Here is a 22,586-nt window from a genome sequence, read left to right as displayed (position 1 = left end):
ACATGCCTTGAGTAATGGTCTTTCTATAAAGGTTTTGAAGACTGCCGGGCATCTGGCTCTCAGAAAGCAGTTATTGGAAACACATTGTTGTAAAGACTTGAGGAAGAGTTTCTGGAGAGACGCTAATGTGTTGCATTGTGTTTGTTTCCCATTTGTAAGCCGTCGGCAAGTGAGAATGTGTCTGGGGAGGAGCAGGAGGAGAGAGAGAGGCTACGCCGCGTCCTTAAACAGACGGGCCGAATCAAATGTCCCAATGAGGTAGGGATTTGTCACTGGTGGCAGCCGTCTGTCTGTCTCCCTAGACGGCACTGTCTGTCCTTAATATGTACTAAATTCTGTGTCCTTTCTGTCTCACTTTATGCTTTATGACTATCTATCTATCTATCTATCTATCTATCTATCTATCTATCTATCTATCTATCTATCTGTCTGTCTGTCTGTCTGTCTGTCTGTCTGTCTGTCTGTCTGTCTGTCTGTCTGTATGTAAGCGTGGGTATATTCTTACACCAGCTAGACCAGTGTAAACCAGCATGGAAATTCATTCTAATGTAGTCTTTACAGCAGGGCAGTCTTATTCAAAGACGAGAAGAGAAATCTAGAGAGGAGGGGAGAAGATGTGGAAAATAGAATAAAAAAAATAGCTTATTTGTCACTAAGTGTGTTTATGCAGTTTGTATTAACAAACAGGCCCTTCAAGGGAACGCTGTACCCAGACTGTCATCCCACAGATCAATGAGTGAATTAATGAAGTGTGTTTGATTCTCTGTCAAATAGGGCTGTTCAGCTCATTTCTCCAGTCTGATGGGTTATCAGTATCATCAGAAGCGCTGTGGCAGAGAGCTGCCAGACACACAGAAGCCTGTCTTCCTGTGCCAGCACTGTGGTAAGACCTATCGCTCCAAAGCTGGCCGTGACTACCACCTGCGCACTGAGCACCCCGTCACTCACTCGGTGAGATTACACACACAGACTACATTTCATCGTATAAATCTGACATCATCTGGACAGTGTGATGTTATATACACATTATAGGCTGATTTCTTCATCTCACAAACTGTTTTTGCCTCCCCATTTAGCCCACATCCGAGGACTGGAAACAAGAAGACAGTAAAGATGAGGAGGATGTGCTGGAGGAGGAGGAGGAGGAGGAGGAGGAAGAGCATGAGCTAAAAAAGGCCCGAGGGAAGGCAAAGGAGAGAGTAGATGAGCAGCTGGAGAAGATGGAGGAGAGGAAAGAGGAGAAAACAGAGGTGGAGGACCTGCTTGATCTAGAGAGGACACCCAGCGGAAGGGTGCGACGGCGCTCGGCTCAGGTGGCAGTTTTCCACCTGCAGGAGATCGCAGAGGACGAGCTGGCCAAAGACTGGGGCAACAAACGCCGCATCAAAGACGACCTCGTACCAGACATCAAAAGGGTACGGCTGTGTTGAGGCTACTCTGAAACTGATTCACTATGAGTTACTGACAAAAAGTGGCTTGTCAAATGATGTAATATATGTTAAAAGTCTGAGATTTGTTAATTAGCAGCATTTATATGACTCCAACCAATGAGGATTTCAATTAGAGGTACCTTTTCAGTAGCTAAGTTTCCATCCACCTGTTCTTGTGCAAAACTTGCTGGATGGAAACCGCAAGATGTGCATAAATTCTAAAAACTGTCCTTAAAAATAAATCCTTTGATGTGCAACAAAAAAACATTACCTCAACAGTGGATGTGATTGGATAACTGTAATAACCAGTAGACCAATTTCACTGCACAGCGTCTCAAATGTTGTTTTAGTCCTTCTGAAGTGTCAAGTCTGTCATCAAAATTATTCGGTATAATTACCTCCCAAGACTGACTCACACGATTGTATTCCCAAAAACAATTGTTCCCGAATGCAAAATAACATGACAGTGTTTATTGACAGCATTTCGTCTGCGCGCTCTGAGGCGCAAGTCATTTATAATGTACGAAAAAACAGCCACAGTGGCTTCCATGGCTGCACCAACTTCCATTTTTAATACAGATATTTTGCGGCAATTTCCTAGGAAGTGAAGATTTTCTTCTCTTGAGCACATGGGATGGAAACAGTGCTTTATTCGCAATTTTTTTAATGCGATATTCTAATTTTGCACATAAGTTAAATTAGCAACTTTGGTTGGAAACATAGCTACTATAAAGATTTGTCACTATACAACTACATGTTGCCACAAAAAGCCAATATTGTGCCACTTAAAAAATGAGTTAAATCAGTAGTGTTTGTAAATTTAGTTAATTATTCATATACACATTTGTCTACTTATTTTGAACTTCCTGTAAACACTTTGCTTTATATCTGTTGTTTTAGCTAAACTACACACGGCCAGGCCTCCCCAACTTCAGCCCTGAAACTGTGGAGAGCTGGAAGAACGAGGTGAAGGAAAAAGGATTTATCTGCTGCCCCAATTGCGTAAGAACACCATCTTGCTTTTCATTTAACAATTACTTTAATAGCTGCTAGTGCTTGAATGGCAGATTCCAACATCAATATGAACATCTGAATGAGATCAGTAGATTTAGATTTGCTTGAGAAACTGAACAGCTCTTGAAAATGCTGAATTGCTGTTTTTGTTGTTCAGTTCTTCCCTATAAATTGTTCTTGATTTCCATAACAGAACTGTGAGGCTATTTACTCAAGTGTATCTGGACTTAAAGCTCACTTGGCAAGCTGTAACAAGGTACAACAAGTCCTCTGCGTTCTTACCCATAGTTGTAAATTATAGTTAAACTGTATAAACTGTGTATACTTTTAGCCTCAGACATTGCTGATACTGTATCAGCTTCACTGCTGTTATTGTTCTCCACACAGGGAGGGGGCGACGTAGGGAAGTACACGTGTTTGCTCTGTCAGAAGGAGTTTAACTCTGAGAGCGGCGTGAAGTATCATATCAGCAAGACACACTCGCAGGTAAACCAAACACTCGCTCACCCTGTATATTGTATGTTCAATGCAGAGTAATCTGAGCAGTTGCCCTTAATAGTCTTCTAGTGTCACACAATGTCTACTGTTTATGTCCACTGTATGTCTGTTCACATCAAGTTCGATATGAATGAACAAGACAAAACTTTTTTGATTATCAAAGGTACACCAACTGTGAAGTTTCAATGCTTCCATTGAAGCATTGAAAGTCATTTTCTATCTTAATTATATATAGATATATACACACTACCGTTCAAAAGTTTGGGGTCAGTAAGATTTTTTATGTTTTTAAAAGAAGTATCTTCTGCTCACCAAGGCTGCATTTATTTGATTAAAAATACAAACAAAAACAGTAATATTGTGAAATATTATTCCAATTTAAAACAGCTGTTTTCTATGTGAATATACAGTAAAGTGTAATTTATTCCTGTCATCAAAGCTGAATTTTCAGCATCATTACTCCAGTCTTCAGTGTCACATGATCCTTCAGAAATCATTCTAATATGATGATTTGATGCTCAAGAAACATTTATGATTATTATCAATGTTGAAAACATTTTTTTACATTTTTATTTCATGATGCCATGATGAATAGAAAGTTCAAAAGAACAGCATTTATATGAAATCTAAAGCTTTTGTAACATTAAACACTACCGTTCAAAAGTTTGGGGTCAGTAAGAATTTTAATAAAAAATTTTGGGGAAATAAATAAAATAAACACAATACTTTTATTCATCAAGGATGAGTTAAACTGATCAAAAGTTACAGTAAAGACATTTATAATGTTAGAAAATATTCTATTTTAAATAAATACTGTTCTTTTGAACTTTCTATTCATCAAATAATTTAGAAAAAAAAATTTGTACACAACTGTTTTCAACATTGATAATAATAATGAATGTTTCCTGAGCATCAAATCATCATATTAGAATGATTTCTGGAGGATCATGTGACACTGAAGACTGGAGTAATGATGCTGAAAATTCAGCTTTGTATCACAGGACTAAATTACATTTTAAAATATATTAAAATAGAAAAGTAATTTTAAATTGTCATAATATTTCACAATATTACTGTTTTTTTTTTCTTTTCTTTTTTTTTAATCAAATAAATGCAGCCTTGGTGAGCAGAAGATACTTCTTTTAAAAACATAAAAAATCTTACTGACCCCAAACTTTTGAACGGTAGTGTATATATATTAGTTTTAGTAATTATAGTTGAGAAAATTGCTAAGAAATATAACCAAGACATTTGAATTCAATGAACTTTTGAAAATCGGTTCAATCTTTAAATTAACCTTCTAATAAATCTTAGCTATATTGGCATCTTCAGGTTGTATTTATTATTTTAACACAGGTCACAACATTTCTACCATCATATATAGATAATTTTATATTGAAAAATATAAATCGCACATATACTTCTCAAGTTTGCATCATCACATAAATATTTTATTGAGCAACATTTTGGTCAGTCGACCATCCTCAGGTTTGCGAGCAATTGACCGAAGTGTTGATCATTCAAATATTTTTGTGATGATGCAAACTTGAGTAATGTCCGGTAGTTTTTTGGGGCATTACAGAACTATTTCTATTTATGCTTTTTAATTAATCTTTAGTTTCAGTTTTAGTACACAAAGATGAATGTTGTTCTATGCACAAATCATCACCATGTGCCTTTCTATGTCAAAAGGGTTTATAAGGATGAATAGTTTCCTTTTAGAATGTTCTACTGTGGAAAATTCATGCAAATCCATCAGCTGAGCCTTTAAGACTCAGTTCCTCTTTAAACTTGATGTGGCTCTATGTGCACAGAACTGGTTTCGGGCATCTACCAATGAAGTGGCCAACAACAAGAGAAAAGAGCCAGAGAGCAATGGCTTACAGAAGGACATGAAAAACGTAGTGCCTGGGAAGAAGAGGGGACGAAAGCCCAAAGATCACCACCTGGTGACAGCCTCCTTTCCAGCAGAGACTAAGAGCTTCACCTCTGCTCCAGTCCCGATTCCTCCCCAGATCATAACCTCAGAAACCCGAACCCCTGCACCCAACCCCATCACCCACAGCCCAACCACACCCTCTGACCCAGTGGACAGTGGGAATCCAGCCCAAACCAGAGACACACCGCCCCCTATAAAGAAACGAGCCAAACCTAAGAAAGCTCTGGCCACTGAGTAACACGGCTTTCACTACGTCTGCACCAGAAGGGATGCTTTCCGAACTACACCGGTAAACTTTATTCAGTTCGGTCACGGAAATGAAGGAAGACACAGAAGAAAGAGCTCGGAAAGATGAACGGAAGAATGAGGGGATGAAAAACAGCAGGAAACAACGATTTGTATTGATTTCACACTGATCTTTGTGTTTTTTAAGCTGAGTATATACATTATGTGTGTGCTTGTGTATACTGATATATATTACTCCTGTTGGTTTTTCATTCCATTTTTATAGTTCATTTTAATAAGGTTGTTCACTCTGAAGGGGTCAATAACATTTAAGCTCCCAGTTGATATATTTTTTAGAGCAGAAGTTACGAAGTTACATTTCCATGTGATTTTTTTTGGGTAGCTACAGTGAGTCAACATGTCTGGTGGTTTCATGATGTGTTTGAACGATTTTTTTTTTTATAGAATATCAAACTCATTCAATTAGCATGATGAGCTAATTTACTGCTAACATTTTATCACGGTAATACTCTGCTGTGTATATATAATATCTATATCTATATATGAATATATTCAAAGCAATTTCATTTTCGTCCATCAGTTTCAAACAAGGTGCGTCAAAAAAGTTGGTCATTGTTTAGGTTGCTTTTCCTCAGATGTGTTTGGGTTTGTTTCGTCAGTGGCAGGGTTGGAATTAGATCGACGGCTGTTGTAACAGTGTGCTACTGTGCAATAGTGTTGCTTTTGTGGTTTCTTGTCCTGTCTCTTGTTCGGAATCGTGAGAGGTCTGAGCACGTAGCCTTGTGTAACTCCTTATCCCGCATCCCTTTGGGCTGTTTGCAGTAGTTTGTAGTTTGCTGCAGTTGACCCGGAGGTCTTTGTTAAAACCTTTAAATGCTTTGAGAATTGGTAGAGCTTTGTGCTTTCATTTGTCAGATTGTTTTTTATGGGAATATAAGCTTGTGATGTTTAACTTAGAAGGAATATACAGTGCAGATGATTAGAGAAATTCAAATCAATAACAAAATGGAACGTTTGCAGCAGGCATGCACTGCCTAATAAATGACTACAAATGTTTTGGCAGGAAAAATGTAATACTTCAAAGCACAGGAATGCCCTTTGACATCTGTGATGTCATCAGTCCTTGCTTAAACTTGAGGGGCCGTTCACAAAAAGGGGCAGTGGAAGTTGTATAGATGCGTGTTTTAAAATTTGAATTTCTTTTAACTTTTGAGCACCAACCATTTAGATCGCCATGTCATGCGCAAGATGCTGCAAAAGATATGTAATGCGTGTGCAATGGGCAAGCACGTCCATCTAGAGCATGTTTACAAAGAAAATCAGTGGAAAAAACGCAGTGGAATGCAAAAATGTGTTCTGTGTGAACGGCCCCTAAGACTCAAACTGGCTCCAATGAAAATGATAGTGGTCGAGTAGGGAAAAAAAACAAACAGGAAATTTTGGTGAATCTCGCAAAACCTCTCAAGATCGATTTCACTTCAAATTTTAAGCAAAGGAAAAAATTCTATTTCACTAAAAGGAAATTAAGCTTTTTTTAGGACTATTAGTTTTTATTTGCATTGGCAATTTTTTTGTATGAAAGTTAAGCACATTTTACATCCCAATTCTCATTACCGTAATGCAAAAAAGTGATATTTTTCCGTTATATATATATGTGTATATGTATGTGTGTGTATATATATATATATATATATATATATATAGTAATATTTGTTGTAATGCCATATATAATTTAAATGTAATATATATATATTGCATTACGGTAATGAGAATTTGGCAAGCAAATGTGAGAAAAATGTCTCAATGCAAACAATATTGTTAGTCAAATTAGACTTTATTTATGCAAAATAGAATTTCTATTTGATTTTAGGGTGAAATGTGTCCTGGGCATGTTTTTGCGACATTCACCCATTAACTGCGAGTACAAGCAATGTGTGTGGTATGCACTAAAGGACCTGTATGCAATAGTGAGAGTGTTTTGGGTGCACAAGCTTGTCGTGTAAAGCATTGAAGAGCACAATCAGAATGGTCACTGCAGGCTTTATCCGAACGTTTCCGAATCAGAGCGTCTGTCCTGAACTGAACATCTGAATGGTCCTGCACACACTGATTCCCAACTTTCTGATCAAGGCCTGTTTGAGAAAAATGCTCGTATTGCACTTTAACCCCTCCTCCCCCTTCCCTCCTTATCTTGCACTTTGCAGGCACTGTTAGGCTTCCATTCTCCCGACCTTAAATGAGTGGCTCTGCGCTGTGAGATCTCGGATCAGTTTCCTTTACATAAATCCACGAGAGTTCGAGAAACCCCGAACGCCTGCCATTTGATCCGTGTGATGCGTGCAAATGAAGCCCGTCCTCCATTCCCCAATTTAGAAAGCAAATCTATGTCAGATATGAAATGAAAATTATGTTTGAAGCCATAACAGTCCCCTCGGAGGTGACTAATGGAAGCAGTGTGTCTTTTTATTCTTCCTCAGTTTGTATAAAAGATTATAGATTGAAAAAAAATTATCATTTGCAACAGAAATTATGTATTCCAAAACCCTAATAATTCTAACTGAGGTACTTGAAATCATGAAAAAGAATTGCCATAAAATTATTAGCATACAGGTCACACACAGAAAAAAAAAGGGTAAATTATGAAAAATATATTTATCTAATGAGAAAAGAAGAATAAGCTGAAAGTTGCATACATTTATTTTATACTAATACTTGTAAATGTGACTTTAATCTCATAGTTGCTTCAGAAAACTAGGGTTGGTTTGTCGTGGTTTTAGGCAAAAGGTGCTAGTAGCCAATCTACCTTAAGGAATGTTGCGCATGAAATTGTGAACCAGTTAGTCAAACTTGCCATCGAGTCCCATGTTTATGACATGAATTACTGTAGCAGATCTCATTTTAACTGTCCTGCATCAGAAACGAAGCGTCAAGCATTAAATGGCAAATAAAAAACTTCTTCGGCGTCAGTCGCACTGAAATCCCCCTATTGCACTGAAAAAATTGTCTTTTATTTTGTCTGATAAAATCTTATAAAACCTTTGAAGAACATGTATATATGTGTGTATATACATATATATATAAGTACATCATAAACCATTAAAAAAAACTAAATTTACTACATTACACTAATGAGAATCATCATTGGAAAAAATAAACAATTTTTGTTTTTTTTATAGATGCATAAGTTTTATTAAAGGGGTCATTACATGGATTTTTTCTATTATTTTAACATATTCATTGAGGTTCTCTTATAATGTTAATACAAATGTTTGCGGAAATATGATTATTTTCAACTCTGAAATGATCCGTTTTTAAGGAACGGCTCCTTTAAGGCTTGTCATTAAACGTCAGTGTTATGATTGGCTAACGTCGTTGCATAGGACACAGTATCAACGCCCACTCGCTATTGCATGTGAGTAAGTGTTTTGAAAACATTATCCATATAAAAGCGTCATTTTCAGACTTTATGAATACATTTAAGGTTTGTGATGTAACTGCTGTCAGATCCAATACCGCTGACTGCTTCAACTTTCAACAAAAGTTTCTTTGCGAACTCTCCATTACTCTGAGCCTCGTTTACAGAACAATCTGCAGTCAAATGCTCCGAACAAACATAAAATCCTCCGACGTGATCCATGACGCCATTAATATAAACCATCCACATGTTTCAGACACTGTTATCCTTCTGAAGACGAAAGTGGACGTTCTTTCACTCTTCCATTTGTCCTTTTGTCGACTCAATTTGGTTTCAACGTTACGCTCACATCCAGTGTAGGCAAATGCCAGTCGTTACGCGACTGAACGCCAGTGGGCGGAGCCTATGGTGCGTTAATGTAAAGCTATTGGTCAATGTCTTGCTCTGGAGGTGGTCATATGCAAATGTATTTGCCAGTGTGACATCACAGATCCCACAATATCAAAACGAGCTGTTTTTGGAGCTTGATTAATGAAATGCTTTGTTTTATAATGAGGACATTTTAAGCTCTGAAACTTGCAGGATGTTTTAATGATACAAAACCCTCTTATATGTCAAAAGATCAAGGCAAATGTAATCTCATGACCCCTTTAAGCATTTCTTTAATTTGATCTTCTGGTAAAATATAACTTTGGCATGTTCTTCACAGGTTTCGTGAGATTCTCCTCCCCAAGGTTCTTGTCCTCTTGAGAGAACATTGCAGGAGAGGACAAGGCAACACATGTATCATGCATGTTGTGAGGTTAAAACTGAGATAGAAGCTCAATGTTGCTCCATGACATTTCTGATTATGTTGTCTTTATACCGTCTTTGAGCTGGTGTAATCTTGCCATCTTGGGTCCATGAAACCAACTACCGTACTTTAACATAGACAATGTACTTTGAGTTTCGCCCAGTAGAATGTATCTTTCTCAATGGAAGTTTCGTTTTCACACGATATTGCTCGATTTGAAAGATGCCGTGTAGTTTCCGCTAGGAATATTGTGCGTGGCTTCGATTACCCGTCTTCCTAGATTATGTGGCGTACACATATGCAGACGTTGTACGATCATGACATCGCAACAGATTTATTTCAAAATTACAGCAATATCTTGCAGTCGAAAGCACTACTGCAAAGTTAAATATGATTTACAAAGCTTAGTGCGAACTGTATTCGCTTTCTTTTGCTTGTTTGCTTCTTTCTTTGTGACATAGTTGCTTTAAACTATTTGAATATGATCCTGCGCTTTTCTATACAGGTCGGAAGTACATGTTGAAAATGTCCTTTTGTCAAAAACGCTATACACAGTGTGTGTGTGTGTGTGAGAGAGAGAGAGTGTGTGTGCGTGCGTGCGTGTGAGCATGAATGTGTGTAGGTGTGTATTTCTGTATTTAGTGCACTTGTAATCCCATGAAATAGGCTTGAATATGGAGTGTCGGTAGAGATTTTGGTGAATTTGATTGTGTGCTGTGGAATTTTGTACTAAGGGGGTCTGTAGAAAGTGGAGCCCCCTACCAGTTTTTAAAAATCATTCTTTTCATTACTTCAACTTTTGTGTGAAATGAGGATTTCAGAAGTTAGAATTTGCCCCATCAGTGTTCTGACGGAGAACATCCTCAAAGAAGTTTACAAACGAAAGTCATTGGGATTGATTTGAAGTGATTCGGAGCAGGGCCACTGGGTCCCCTGGTCTCCCCTGGAGGTACAAAAGGATGGTCCAAAATGACAAAGGATTTTATTCTGAAACTGTTAAATCTATTAATACTTATCAAGTAATGGACACAATGATCCTTTATTCCTTTGAAGTTTTTAACTAGGTTGGCAAGAGTTCTGAATCTAAACTATTATTCTCTCTCTTTTTCCCCCTGGTGTATTAACTGTGCATTAATACCCCTCAAATAATTAATAAAATGTTGAGAAAGATTTTACTGGCTGAATTGTTTTCTTATGTTTGGATGAACATGTCACAAAAATATAATTTGTAAAATAATATGAATATTGTAATATTATAACTTTTTTTTTCCAGGATTTGATAAATAGAAAGTTCAGAAGAACAGCATTTTAAAAAATTATTATTATTATTATTTTATTTTTTTTAATTGTGAATGGCTTTACTGTCACTTTTAACCGACTTCCTGGTTTAGGTTTAAAAAAAATAAAAAAGAGATTCTTGCTGCCCCTAAACTTTTGAAAGGTAGGGTTTGTATAAAATATATATCAATTGTTTTCAAAAAAATTATATTAGTAAAATATAACCTTATTTTATTAGTTTTTTATTTATTTATTTTTTAGGATTTGTGACAGTTTATTCATGTATAACTATTATCGTCGTCCTTTTTGTTGATTCTATTAATAGATGTGTGCATGTAAACGTTCTCTGTTAAGTCCATGTATGTTATTATAATCCATTATTAAATTAAAACTAAATAAAATAAAATAAAATGATGTGATTATCAGGACATTGTTTCAGTTTAGATGGCGACTATAACGGATCTTTACACACAGGTATGTATGTGTTGTGTAGACTATATATTTGAACTTTTGAACGGCAGTGTATGTATAACACAGGCCTGTCAACTCAAAGTATCAATAAAATAAATAATATACTAATGTATTATGAATCTTGCTTAAAGAAAATGAATGTTTTCCCATTGTGATATTTATTTTTCAGCACAATTAGCATAAATTAAATTCAGTACAGCAAAATCATAACTAAACTTGTACTTAAAAATATACGTTACAATTTACATTCTGGGATTTGTAGTTCCGTTTCGCTGAAGACATGCGCGACCCTATGACACATAAAACTACATATCCCAGCAGCATTAGTCGAGGCCAGAGTCGCACTCGCAACAGCTGATTGTCAAATAGGAATCCAACAATGTCTGCCGTCTGCGGAGACGGAAGAGTCTCGGCGATGGAGTGCGGAGAAAAAGCCTCTATGCGGTGCACAAGGTACATTTCAAGAGCTTTACCTCCTAACCTCTCAGTTATTAAGTTCCCCGTGATCTTAATATGCGTGTGTGTTAGTAAACATTAAACGACGAGCGCACAGTGACTGTCGCGTGCGTGCTGGAGTTCCTGGTGCGTCTCGCGTGTTTCTGGCACTCTGCAACACACGCGTTGATCATATATGCCTCTGGTGATATTTATAACCCCCCCCCTAAACTAACAAGATGTGTGGAGAGACATGTCTCTTTAAGCACATAGTTATGAACCTGTAACCCTGTTTCCTCGTCTTGTTTCAGTCCATGACTATTTGTGTGAATGTGTTTTTTATGCGTCTGGTTCTGTTTAAATGGTCTTGTCAGTAAATGTGTGTTACTGCTGCTCACTCCATGGTGAATGACACTGAAGCACATGTTGCGAAGATCTCAGGAGAGCATGTAGGATCATCGCCGTTATTTCTTTGGACCGTTTTTTCAGCCACACCTTATTATTACATGCAATTAAACTAACGTTAACTTACTTCACTTACTGTAAACCGTATTGTGAACGACACCTGTAGTCTTGTTGGCTTAATTACACATGGTTGAATGGCATTTTAAACTAATAATAGGTCAAATAAATTATTAAGTAACAGAACAAATTTGGAGTAGTGTTTACTATATTATGCGACACTGCAACTGTATTATTAGAGTTTATATTTATCAAGCTGAATCATGATCACCTCCGCGTTGCAGCGCGGCAGAGCGACGCGAGAGGGCGCGCTCGTCTAACGCTGTGACATCACTGCGAGCGCGGGTCACGTGACTGTGCCTTCCCATATCCAGACCAGCAGCTGTTGTTGTTGGGAATGTCCTGCATACACGTGTTTAGGATTGAAGTAGAAAGAGGAAGTCTTGACATTTGGGAGCGAGATCTAATAGGAGAATAAGATGGCTAATAGTCAGATGTCTTACAAAGAATCGTGCTCCACTGCGTCCATGTCTCCTCTTCTGGGCTTTGAATCTACTTATTTTAGCTTACTATATACACCACCCTTCAAAAGTTAAAAATTGTATTCAGCACAGATGCATTACATTGATCAAAAGTGACTGTGAAGAAATTCATAATGTTATTAAAGATTTCTATTTCAGATAAATGCTGTTCTTTTGAACCTTTAAAGAATCCTGAAAAAAAGTGTCCTGGTTTCCGCAAAAACATGAAGCAGTTTTCAACATTGATAATAATCAGAAATGTTTCTTGAGCATCAAATCATATTAGAATGATTTCTGAAGGATCATGTGACACTGAAGACTGGAGTAATGATGCTGAAAATTCAGCTTTTTTTAGGATTTGTGATATGTGTGTATTTGCTGTTTTGTTGTCATCTTTTTGGTTGATTCTAATTGCAATTTTACATGTTCAACTTTCTGTGTTTATATAATAATAATCAATTATTAAAATACTACTGTAACACTTAAACATTAATTAGTTTCATTCAGTTTAGATGCTGACTATTAAAGGGATAGTTCACCCAAAAATGAAAACTGTCATCATTCACTCACCCTAAAGTTGTTCCACAAAATATCTTCTTTTGTGTTCAGCAGAACAAAGAAACATGTTTGGAACAACTTAAGGGGGTGTAAATGATGACAGAGTTTTCACTTTTTCATCTTTACACAGAGTTATGTCTGTGTATTTATTTTGTTGGCTAATTGAATGTGTATTTGTGGATGTGCTTGTACTGTAAGATCACGGCCAGTACGGGCTGTGATGGAGGCAGTGAGTTTCATCATGATGTTTGTGAGGGCTGTCCCGGGAGGGGGAGCAGGTGGAGCGACGCCCCAGAGGACGGGCCGGTTGATAAGGTGATCTCAGAGCCCTTGGGTGTAATGAAGAGAGCGCACAGATCTGCGTCTCTCCTCCACCGCTCCCCCGCTTCACAGAGCAACCTGATTTGTTTATGTCCCGAGCCTAAGAACACAATTCAAAATCGCTGCTTTCCCTCGCGCTCTTTCGCCGTCCCGTGTCAGCAACAGCCTGTGTGAGTGTCACAGACAGATGAGCCGCCCCGTAAGAGGCCAGCGGAGGGGTGTGTGAGCTCTGCGTGTTTCCAACCTGCTGCTATTAATACCACCCGCCAAACATAATCTGCGGGACAGGTTATCCTCTTACGTTTGTTGGCAGTGTCCATAGTAGCATGTTAGGGCGAGAGAAAGGTTTGTCTTGAATGGTCCCGGCCCACTAACGCTAGTGACTGATAAAACAAAACCGACGTAGAAAGCACAGTTTTGTTTTCCTCCCTTCTGCTTCACTTTCGTTTTTCTTCCTGTTCTCTCGCTCCGCTCGGCTTGCCAGAGGGCAGGCTCTCTGAGCGCCCGTGTGTGTGTACGTCCCTGCGGTTACATTAGCGCTGATCTTTCTCTGGAGCTTTCATCTCATCTCATCTCATCTCATCTCATCTGTCTGTCCCATCATGAACACACTCCCAGCATACTCGGGAGCCAGGATCTCAGGCTGCTGGTCTCTTAGGGCAGATGGAAGGTAAGCCTGATAACTCACTGATTATTACATTTTTTTAAATATTTTTTTTTATTATGCTGGTCTTAGCATCTTTGTCTTTTTCTCCATCCTCAAGTGTGTTGGACGCTCTTGAGTAGTTTATTAAGCAGTTTGCACACTTGTTGAATGCAGCTGCTGCTGACAGGACTCTCTACTTGCTCTGTTTTTACCATAGATGCAAATTTACATCAGTTTTTTATGAATTTATCTGATGAAACCTCAGCATGCGATTGGCACATCCTGTCAGGTTTTGAGGTTTGCTGTTTTGCACACTATATTTTCTGTCTTTAACTACTACTATGTACTTGTATCAAAAATAACAATTGGGTTACATTTTGTTTTAAGATATCCTTGTTACAGTGTAATTATGCAATTAAGTACTGAGTAATAATGATTAACTACAGGTATAGGGTTAGGATTGGGGTTGGTTGCTTGTAATTATGCATAATTTACTGTTATTACTGTAGTAAGTACATGTAACGTGTAACAAAGACACTGTAAAATAAAGTGTTAACAATAATTGTTAGGTCCAATGTACTTATTGTGTTGATGTTGTGTTGCAGAACGCTTGTGCTGCTATTGAGGTGGGATACAGGTGAGGTTAGGACAGGTTTGGTGATATGCGTGGGTTTAAGAGTGGAAAAGGGCCAACAGTGTCATTATAGATGTAATTACAGAAATTAATTATAGATATAGCCTAATTACAGGATTTTTTGGGTGACGTAGTCGAATAAGTACAGACTCAGAGTAATATTATTTAACTACATGTACTTACTAGGCCTATAGAGTTACGTTTAGGGTTAGTTACTTATGCATAATTCACTGTTTTTACTGTCGTAACATGTAACTACATCACCTGGTACTGGCAAATCTAGATGGGACTAATATTAAAAAATTCATTTGTAACAGCTGCCTTTGTTTTTTTAAATTATTCAAGGTAAATTATTTATTGAAGTCCTTTTTTTTTCTTCCTTTCTTTTTGTGTGTTGTGGTGGTGTTTATTCTTTGTATCATTGTATGGTTTACTGCTGGCTGTGAAACAAATTGCCCCTTGGGGATAATAAAGTTGACCTTACCTTACCTTAAAATAAATTGTTACCGATTTAAAAAAATATATAAGTGTAATGTAAAAATGTGTATGTACACAATATGTGCATTGTATCAAATTATTAAAGCCCCCTGTAGTCAATCATTTTATCTCTTAAAAAGGGGTGGTTGATTATGATTTCACTTTTTTAACTTTAGTTAGTGTGTAGTGTTGCTGTTTGACCATAAACAACATCTGCAAAGTTACGAAGCTCAAAGTTCAAAGCAAAGGGAGATATTTGCTTTTAAAGAAATTACTTTTTAAGGACTACAACAAACGGCTGGTAGGGACTACACGACGTTCCTCCCGGGTTAGTGACATCACCAACCCTAAAATTTACATAAACCCCGACCCGGGAACACGATTTATAGATTATCATGACAGAATATGCTAATCAATGACTAGAAGATAACTACACATAAGCTACATAAATTCATCAACTAACCGTTCAGAAATGTCCTGTTGCTTCTACATGTTGTCAATTCTTCTTGAGTCTCTCCATCATTGTCTGACTCCGGTTTAACATAAAAGGCTGAACGTTTTTGAAATCTTCAGTTTGTGTCTGTGTGAGGTAAAAGGACACAACCTCTTAAAGCTCCGCCCCCTGTGCCGGGAGCAGCAGCTCATTTGCATTTAAAGGAACAGACACAAAAACTGTGCGTTTTTGCTCACCCTCAAAAAGTGACAACTTTAACATATTGTATAAAAATATCTGTGGGGTATTTTGAGCTAAAACTTAACATACTTACTCTGGGGACATCAGAGACTTATTTTACATTTAGTGAAAAGGGCATTATACCACCCCTTTAAATCTCATCTTTGATCACCAGAATGACACATTTAAACATTTTTTTCCTGTGGAAATAATTAATTCATGCCAAAATAGCTTGAATATAACTCTACACCCTTGCCTCATTTAGTATGTACGCAGAACCATGAATATGCAAATGAGCCCCGCCTCCACTCACTCACGCCTGCTCAACTTTACTGTAGTAAATGTGATATTGCCATATGTGATTGAACCAGAAACGGATTCAGAAGAAGTGGAAGAGTGAATTATACAGGCTTGTCTACAAGTCGATGTATCAGAATGGTGATGCGTTTTATGAATAGCTCTCTACGACGTCGGACACATAACAGTAATTAATATGGTTAGCCTTTGTCTTGACTACGTTATCAAACAGCTAATGATGTGTTGCTAACGTTACACAAACATGTTCTCGTTCTCCGTCTCAGAGTCAGACATCTTCCTTATAACAACCAGCCAGAGGTGGACAGTAACAAAGTACATTTACTTGAGTACTGTACTTAAGTACACTGTATCTGTACTTTACTTGAGTATTATTTTTTCTGGAAACTTTTTTCTTTAACTTCACTACATTTGAATGACAAATATCTTACTTTTTACTCCACTACAATTGTGTCAGGTCCTTGAGTAGAAAGTAGTAATGCCAGTCAGGGGATGATTTTGGTTGCAGGGGTTGCATTTTTGCAAGGGTTGCATTGTGACTGGAAATGAAAGTCGAATTGACGTCAGAAACCGACTGATGTTGGTTTCTGACGTCAACCAGATTTTTGTTTTCAACCACAATACAACGTCTGTCCAACGTTGGAGATTAATGTCAATCTGGCGTTGGATTCTGACATCAACCTGATTTTCATTTTCAACGTTGGGTTTGGTCTTCTAAATGCGAGTTTTGTCATTGTTTTGGTGCACGCTAGCTTATAGATAACAGTAAGGCTAACATATTCATACTAAAAGCCCCAAAAACTTTAAATAGGGCACTATTTGAGGGAACAGCCATTTGGGTGTCCGAAACCATTGTGGACGTTATTGAGTGCACTTATTCAATCTCACATTCAATCCCACTACTGGAACTGTGTTCTAGAAATAAATGTGATATTGATATGAGGGTAGGCAGGCAGAGATTCAGAGGCATAAGGTACTGTAAGTATTACATAAAACAATGCAACAATAATAAAACAATGCATTGAAAGTTACTTTTGATACTTAAGTACTTTTAAAAACAAGTACTCCTGTTCTTTTACTTCAGTAAAAATCGGTCTTTACAACTTTTACTTGTACCGGAGTAATATTTGACCAGTAGTATCTGTACTTTCACTCAAGTAAGGAAGTTGTGTACTTTGTCCTCCTCTGCAACCAGCATCCTTAGAAACGCTTTGAACAATTCAGAACATCAGTGGAGAAACGCACATAGTTCATCATAACATCGTAATATACATCATATACATAGGCTAATTCACCCGCTATATTGCTAAATGTAGCCGATTTTTCATAACAGAAAAATATACGGGGATAACCTGACTTCTCTTGAGACTCCCCTGCTTCAGAGCGGTCATAGTTAATTATATGCCTAAGCCCGCCCCCCTCAAGACGTGATTGGTTACAAGGTAGTTTGTGACGGCAGAAACGCCAGCGATTTCAAACCGCGTTTTTGAGACTGTCTGTGATTCACTGCAGTTTTAAAGAGAAAATGCTCAGCAATGGTGTGACTTATGAATTTGCACATGGTTTGTCCTAAAGCAGGGGTGCCCTTTAATTTTCAAGTGATCCTGAAGACCTTAATTGGTTGCTTCGGGTGTGTTTGATTAGGGCTGGAGATGAACTGTGCAGGACAGTCGATCAGCAGGAGCAGGGTTGGGCACCCCCTGTCTTAAAGCATATTAAAAACACCACATAGACATAAAAACAGCATTAAAAACTTGATTTTCACCACAAGGGGTCTTTAATTTAAATATTAGTACATAGTAGTTAGGCGCGTTGTATATAGTGAGATCATCAACACAGCTTTCGCTGACAGGACTCTCTGCTTGCTCTGTTTTTTTTACAAGCAAATATCCATCAGTTTTATGTGTTTGCTGAAAACCTCAGCGTGCGATTGCCACCTCCTGTCAGGTTTTGATTTGTTTTCTGTTTGCTGTTTTTATATTATGAGGTGTTTTACAGTGAAAATGTTTCATTAGTAAACTGCACAATGGTGTATTCTCATACTGTCCTTGAGTGAACTTGTGATGCGAACCAGAAGTTGCTGATGTGCTGTCGTTGAGGTTAGTGTGTGTGTATTTGTAAAGGGATAGTTCACCCAAAAAATTTAAATTCTGTCACATTATTCATCCTAATGTTGTCCAGACCTATTTGACTTTGTTTCTTCTGTGAAACACAAAAGGAGATGTTTTGAAGAATGCTCACACTGCTCCGTGGCATCATGTGACGCTATGACATTTGGTAACACTTTATTTTAGAGCGTCTTTGATAGATGTTACATGCATTTACTGCTGTAATAACAGTAAAGTATGCATAATTTCATGCAACTAACCCTATTGTAAGTACATGTAGTTAATATCTCTGTACTTTAAATGTATAATTTAGGCATGGAGGCTATAATTTCCATAGTTATACGTATTTCCATATTTTCCATCCTGAAAAGAATGACCCACGTGAATTGTCAATCCAAGAAAAAACTATGTGTTGATTGAAATCGTGAAATGGCCTTGAACAATTATTAAATAAACTCCTAAATGTTATGTTTTCGAATACATTTATCTCATGCATGGTTTGCTTTCAAAGCGTCAAATGTGAGTAAAAATCGGCACCCGTTGCCCCATAACTTATTTATGAATATTGACTATGTATGGTTATTAGAATGAGATATGGCTTAGGCTTTGTGCGATCATCAAATCCCAACAGTTGTGATGTAATTATGTAAATATATAGTCTCACGCTCTGTATGTTTGAGAGTAAAGAAACGGTCGTTTTCACTTTCAGTTCACAGTAAATGCTACCCTGCAATTTCTGCGTGTTTGAGGCGTATTTGCATTTGGGAATGCAACATGTGCCTAACACATTGGAAGTTTGCATGCACACACACTCTATATGTCAAAAATAGCTTTGTTAATGTTCTTGTCGTCACACTCTGTTATGAATTACATGGCTCGTGTACATTTTAGCCTGTTTTCAATCAAAAATGGTGAAATTTGACCAAGTGGAGTAGTTTGCATCGCTGGACATTACTGTCATTTAACATTTCTATCGTAAAACTGTTTAATATTTGACATCTTACCTCTTTTCTCTTTCTCGGTTCAAACTGAAGCATCTCTCTGGAACTCATGTTCGTCTTCTGTGAACAGTAAAGCCTTTTCTTTGATTTGATTGGTCAATGATTTTGACGTCGATAAACGCTGTTAGAAGACTGATGGTAGATGGCAGACCAGCCTAACAATGTAACTTAGAAAACTGTTGTCATTATAACAGCAAACAGCATTGTGTTATTTAGTGCTGCAGACCAACATCAACAATATCAAATACTGGAGAGACAATCTGACCAGTTGAACTAGAGATTTTCCTAATCGACTAGTACTCGTTCATTTAAGCCATTAGTCGATTTATCACACGTTTATATTCATTTTAAACATATACTTCATACGGATTGCATAATCAGAGAGTATTTGTTTCTGATTTGAATTGGTTTGTTTAAAAGTAGACATTTCAAGCTTTCTATAGATATATTTCCTCAGGTCTGCGAGGCAACACTGAGTTTCATTTCATTTTTGTGACACGCTCCAGTCCACGGAGACCGAGAAGGCAGAAAACGCTGTTTGTTTTCTATGTTTTACAAAAGCACAACTTTTCGTTGTTATTATGAGTTTACACAAGTAGACCCTTTATAGTTTTGAATGATATATTACTCCAAAAATTATTATGAGTATTTTAAGTTGTTTCCGCTGTTGTCAGGAAAATATGCAAGTGATCACGGTGTATTTTTGAAGTGCCCACAATAATATGGGCTCTTTAATAGTCCATATGGCTAGTGCTAAACAGATTAAAGGTTTTCACTGAAAATCCTGCCCTGAAAAATGCTTGAAAATCACTTTTTTAGTACAGATATATTTCACTAGAAGAATGTCGTATAGTAAATGATTACAGTCATTTGATAATTTCCTTTAAGAGAAAGACTTTGGCTGACTGGTTTGTGGTTTCTGAAAAAATGCCAGGGCAGAGTCCACTGTTTGCCATCTTATCTCTTATCACTCTTTCATATTTTAGCAGGGCAGATAAACTAGAAAGATGACCCAAGATGATTTCTATTCACACAAATAGAAACTCAAAGGCATACTCGGCACACAAGACATATTTTCTGCCTAGTAAACTTGCTTTATTCTAGTTTTACCAGTTATAGTTGCACATGTGAAGTAGGCTTTGTTTACCCGAGGCATGTAAGCATTAGGGATTACGCAGTCATGTGTCACTTGATCTGACTGGCTTTTTTATACAAACAGATGTTTAGTTGAGAGTAGGTACTACGTAGTATTTTATTTGTTTCTTTTACTTAATGGACAAGTACATGGACTCGTCTTTTGTGGACATCTTGCGTTCTCGCCTGCTTCAGTAAGTATTTTTCTCTTAAAATGCAAATTTAATATAAATAAATAAATATAAATAATTTAATTTAATATAAATATATATTTTTAATAATAATATATATAATATAATATATAAATACTATATATTAATATAAATAATGTATATATAAAATAAAATGTAAAAATATTTTTTTGCTGCTTATGAGCTCCGCAGCTCTCACTGCAGTGAGTCTGTAGGGCGTCCACCAATTTTACCTTGTATCTCTTTCGTTTATTCGTGACTCATCAGTCTTTCCAGAAATGCTCTTAGAAACCAGAGCATGTTTTCATCAAACTTACTGCACCATTAGCATAGTTGGCTTATACATAATTACATTTTTAGTCTCACTTTATATAAATGGTCATTTTACAGTGGATTTATATTAGTATGTACCTAATCATTTACTTTTATGCATTTAGCAGATGCTTTTATGTAAGCAGAACATAAGCAATTTATCACAGAGCAATAATAGTAATGAGTGCATGTACATGTAAATATATACTTCATATTTTATTATTTACATGAATAATATGTAATGTTGGGACTGAAATCTTCTGGGTTTTTTTATGTAATGTATTTAATTTGGCTTTTAGCAGTTACTTTTTATCCAACTTACTTTCACTGTTGTGTTCATAGGCCACTGAACCAGGTCTTCAAAATGTGTTGCATGATATACATTTAAGATTGATTGATTTGAATTGTGATACAATGTCATATTGATGCTGCTTAACCCTTTAAAGCCTACTGTATCATATTTGACATACTCGAAACATGATCAAAACTTTTATGAAAAACCTGTTGTATACAATCTACCTTTTGACCATGTAATTGATAGTTATACTTTTTTAGCAAGTAAAAGGCCGCCTTATAATTGTAAAAATGTCCACCTTCAGGTCATGGGACATGATGGATTTTTATAAAGTAAACAGGAGTAACTTTTAAATTGACTTAAACTTTTATAAAAGCCCAATGTATCAAATAGCCTTTTATATTTAAAAAAACTAATATGCAAACTTTTTTTCATATTATGTCTAAAGGTTAAATAAACTGTTCTATTAATTTATTTAAATTTTTTACTATCATTTTATATGTCAGACTTTACGGTGTTCATTTTAGTCTTCAGAGAGACTCCGCCCGTCTTCTGATTGTCGCGTCAAATTGCTCGTTCTGAATCTTATTGCATCATGTCTGGTTTGGACATGTTGTTAGTTTGAACCAGGTCCTTTGGGTTATCTTTAATCATGCCATGCTAGTGCTACCACTGGCCGTAATTATGTTTTCACTATTATTAACAAGGTAGTATTTGTTTAGAACTCAAACTAGTTGATCAAAATGAGGTCAGTTGCTTTGTTTGAGCTCAACTGTCATAAGTCATTAGACATGACAACATGATATTCCAGTTATCTCCGTTTCATTGATCACGATGATGTGCTACATTTACAGCTAACATGTTTGCTGAGTAATATGGGGTTGTTGTTTTTCCCAGAGGTTGCAACATGCCATAAAATGTATGATACCAACGTTATCAGATCTTGACATATTTTCCTCATTGAAATAGATTGAGCTGTATGCCCTGTCACCCACATAGTTAAAGCTAGTAAATAGGAGGCGTTAACTGTGATGGCCACCGAGTGAACTGGGGTCTTTGTACAGCTTGTGATCAGGAAGTCAGAATTCACACAGGAAACAACAGGAAGAGTCTTCTCTTGTTCACTGTGTCTTATTTCCTCTTTTCAACAGTGGCAGTGGCGAAGGCTCTCTGGACAGGCTCCTCCCCTCCGTCAACACCGGCCTGTCGCCACGGAAACGATCCACCAGCCAGTGCAAATCCGAGCCTCCGCTTCTGCGGACCAGTAAGAGGACCATCTACACCGCCGGACGCCCACCCTGGTACAATGAGCACGGGACCCAGTCCAAAGAAGCTTTTGTTATTGGTCGGTATAGTAAAGCGTCCCAGGGAAAAAACATTAGTTGGGCTTTTCACGCTGTGCTTAACCCCGGGTTATCG

The 22,586-nt window shown here is 37.2% G+C and overlaps 2 protein-coding genes across 7 annotated transcripts in view; both read left to right on the top strand.

Annotated features, from left to right (window-relative positions):
- Nucleotides 1–10,505, top strand: part of znf512b (zinc finger protein 512B) — a 69,646-nt gene extending 59,141 nt beyond the window's left edge. Inside the window, exons 12-18 of one of the 2 annotated variants that reach the window (XM_082145072.1) lie at nt 160–258; nt 775–951; nt 1,077–1,415; nt 2,331–2,432; nt 2,638–2,700; nt 2,832–2,930; nt 4,757–10,505. In XM_082145072.1, the coding sequence (XP_082001198.1) occupies nt 160–258; nt 775–951; nt 1,077–1,415; nt 2,331–2,432; nt 2,638–2,700; nt 2,832–2,930; nt 4,757–5,119 (1,242 nt within the window). In that variant the 3' untranslated portion in view covers nt 5,120–10,505. The remainder of the gene's footprint in view (nt 1–159; nt 259–774; nt 952–1,076; nt 1,416–2,330; nt 2,433–2,637; nt 2,701–2,831; nt 2,931–4,756) is intronic. The other variant, XM_082145073.1, reaches the window with a different exon arrangement.
- Nucleotides 10,506–11,421: 916 nt separating this feature from the next.
- uckl1b (uridine-cytidine kinase 1-like 1b) overlaps nt 11,422–22,586 on the top strand; it is a 37,914-nt gene continuing 26,749 nt past the window's right edge. For 2 of the 5 annotated variants that reach the window (XM_082144403.1, XM_082144404.1), the window contains exons 1-2: nt 11,422–11,537; nt 22,319–22,512. In XM_082144403.1, the coding sequence (XP_082000529.1) occupies nt 11,464–11,537; nt 22,319–22,512 (268 nt within the window). In that variant the 5' untranslated portion in view covers nt 11,422–11,463. Of the gene's footprint in view, nt 11,538–12,809; nt 14,052–14,088; nt 20,564–22,318; nt 22,513–22,586 lie in introns of those variants that run through there. The other 3 variants (XM_082144405.1, XM_082144406.1, XM_082144407.1) reach the window with 3 other exon arrangements.

This window comes from Leuciscus leuciscus (assembly GCF_965113295.1).
Source record: "Leuciscus leuciscus genome assembly, chromosome: 18".
Lineage (NCBI taxonomy): Eukaryota > Metazoa > Chordata > Actinopteri > Cypriniformes > Leuciscidae > Leuciscus > Leuciscus leuciscus.
This window is presented reverse-complemented; position numbering and strand designations above follow the sequence as displayed.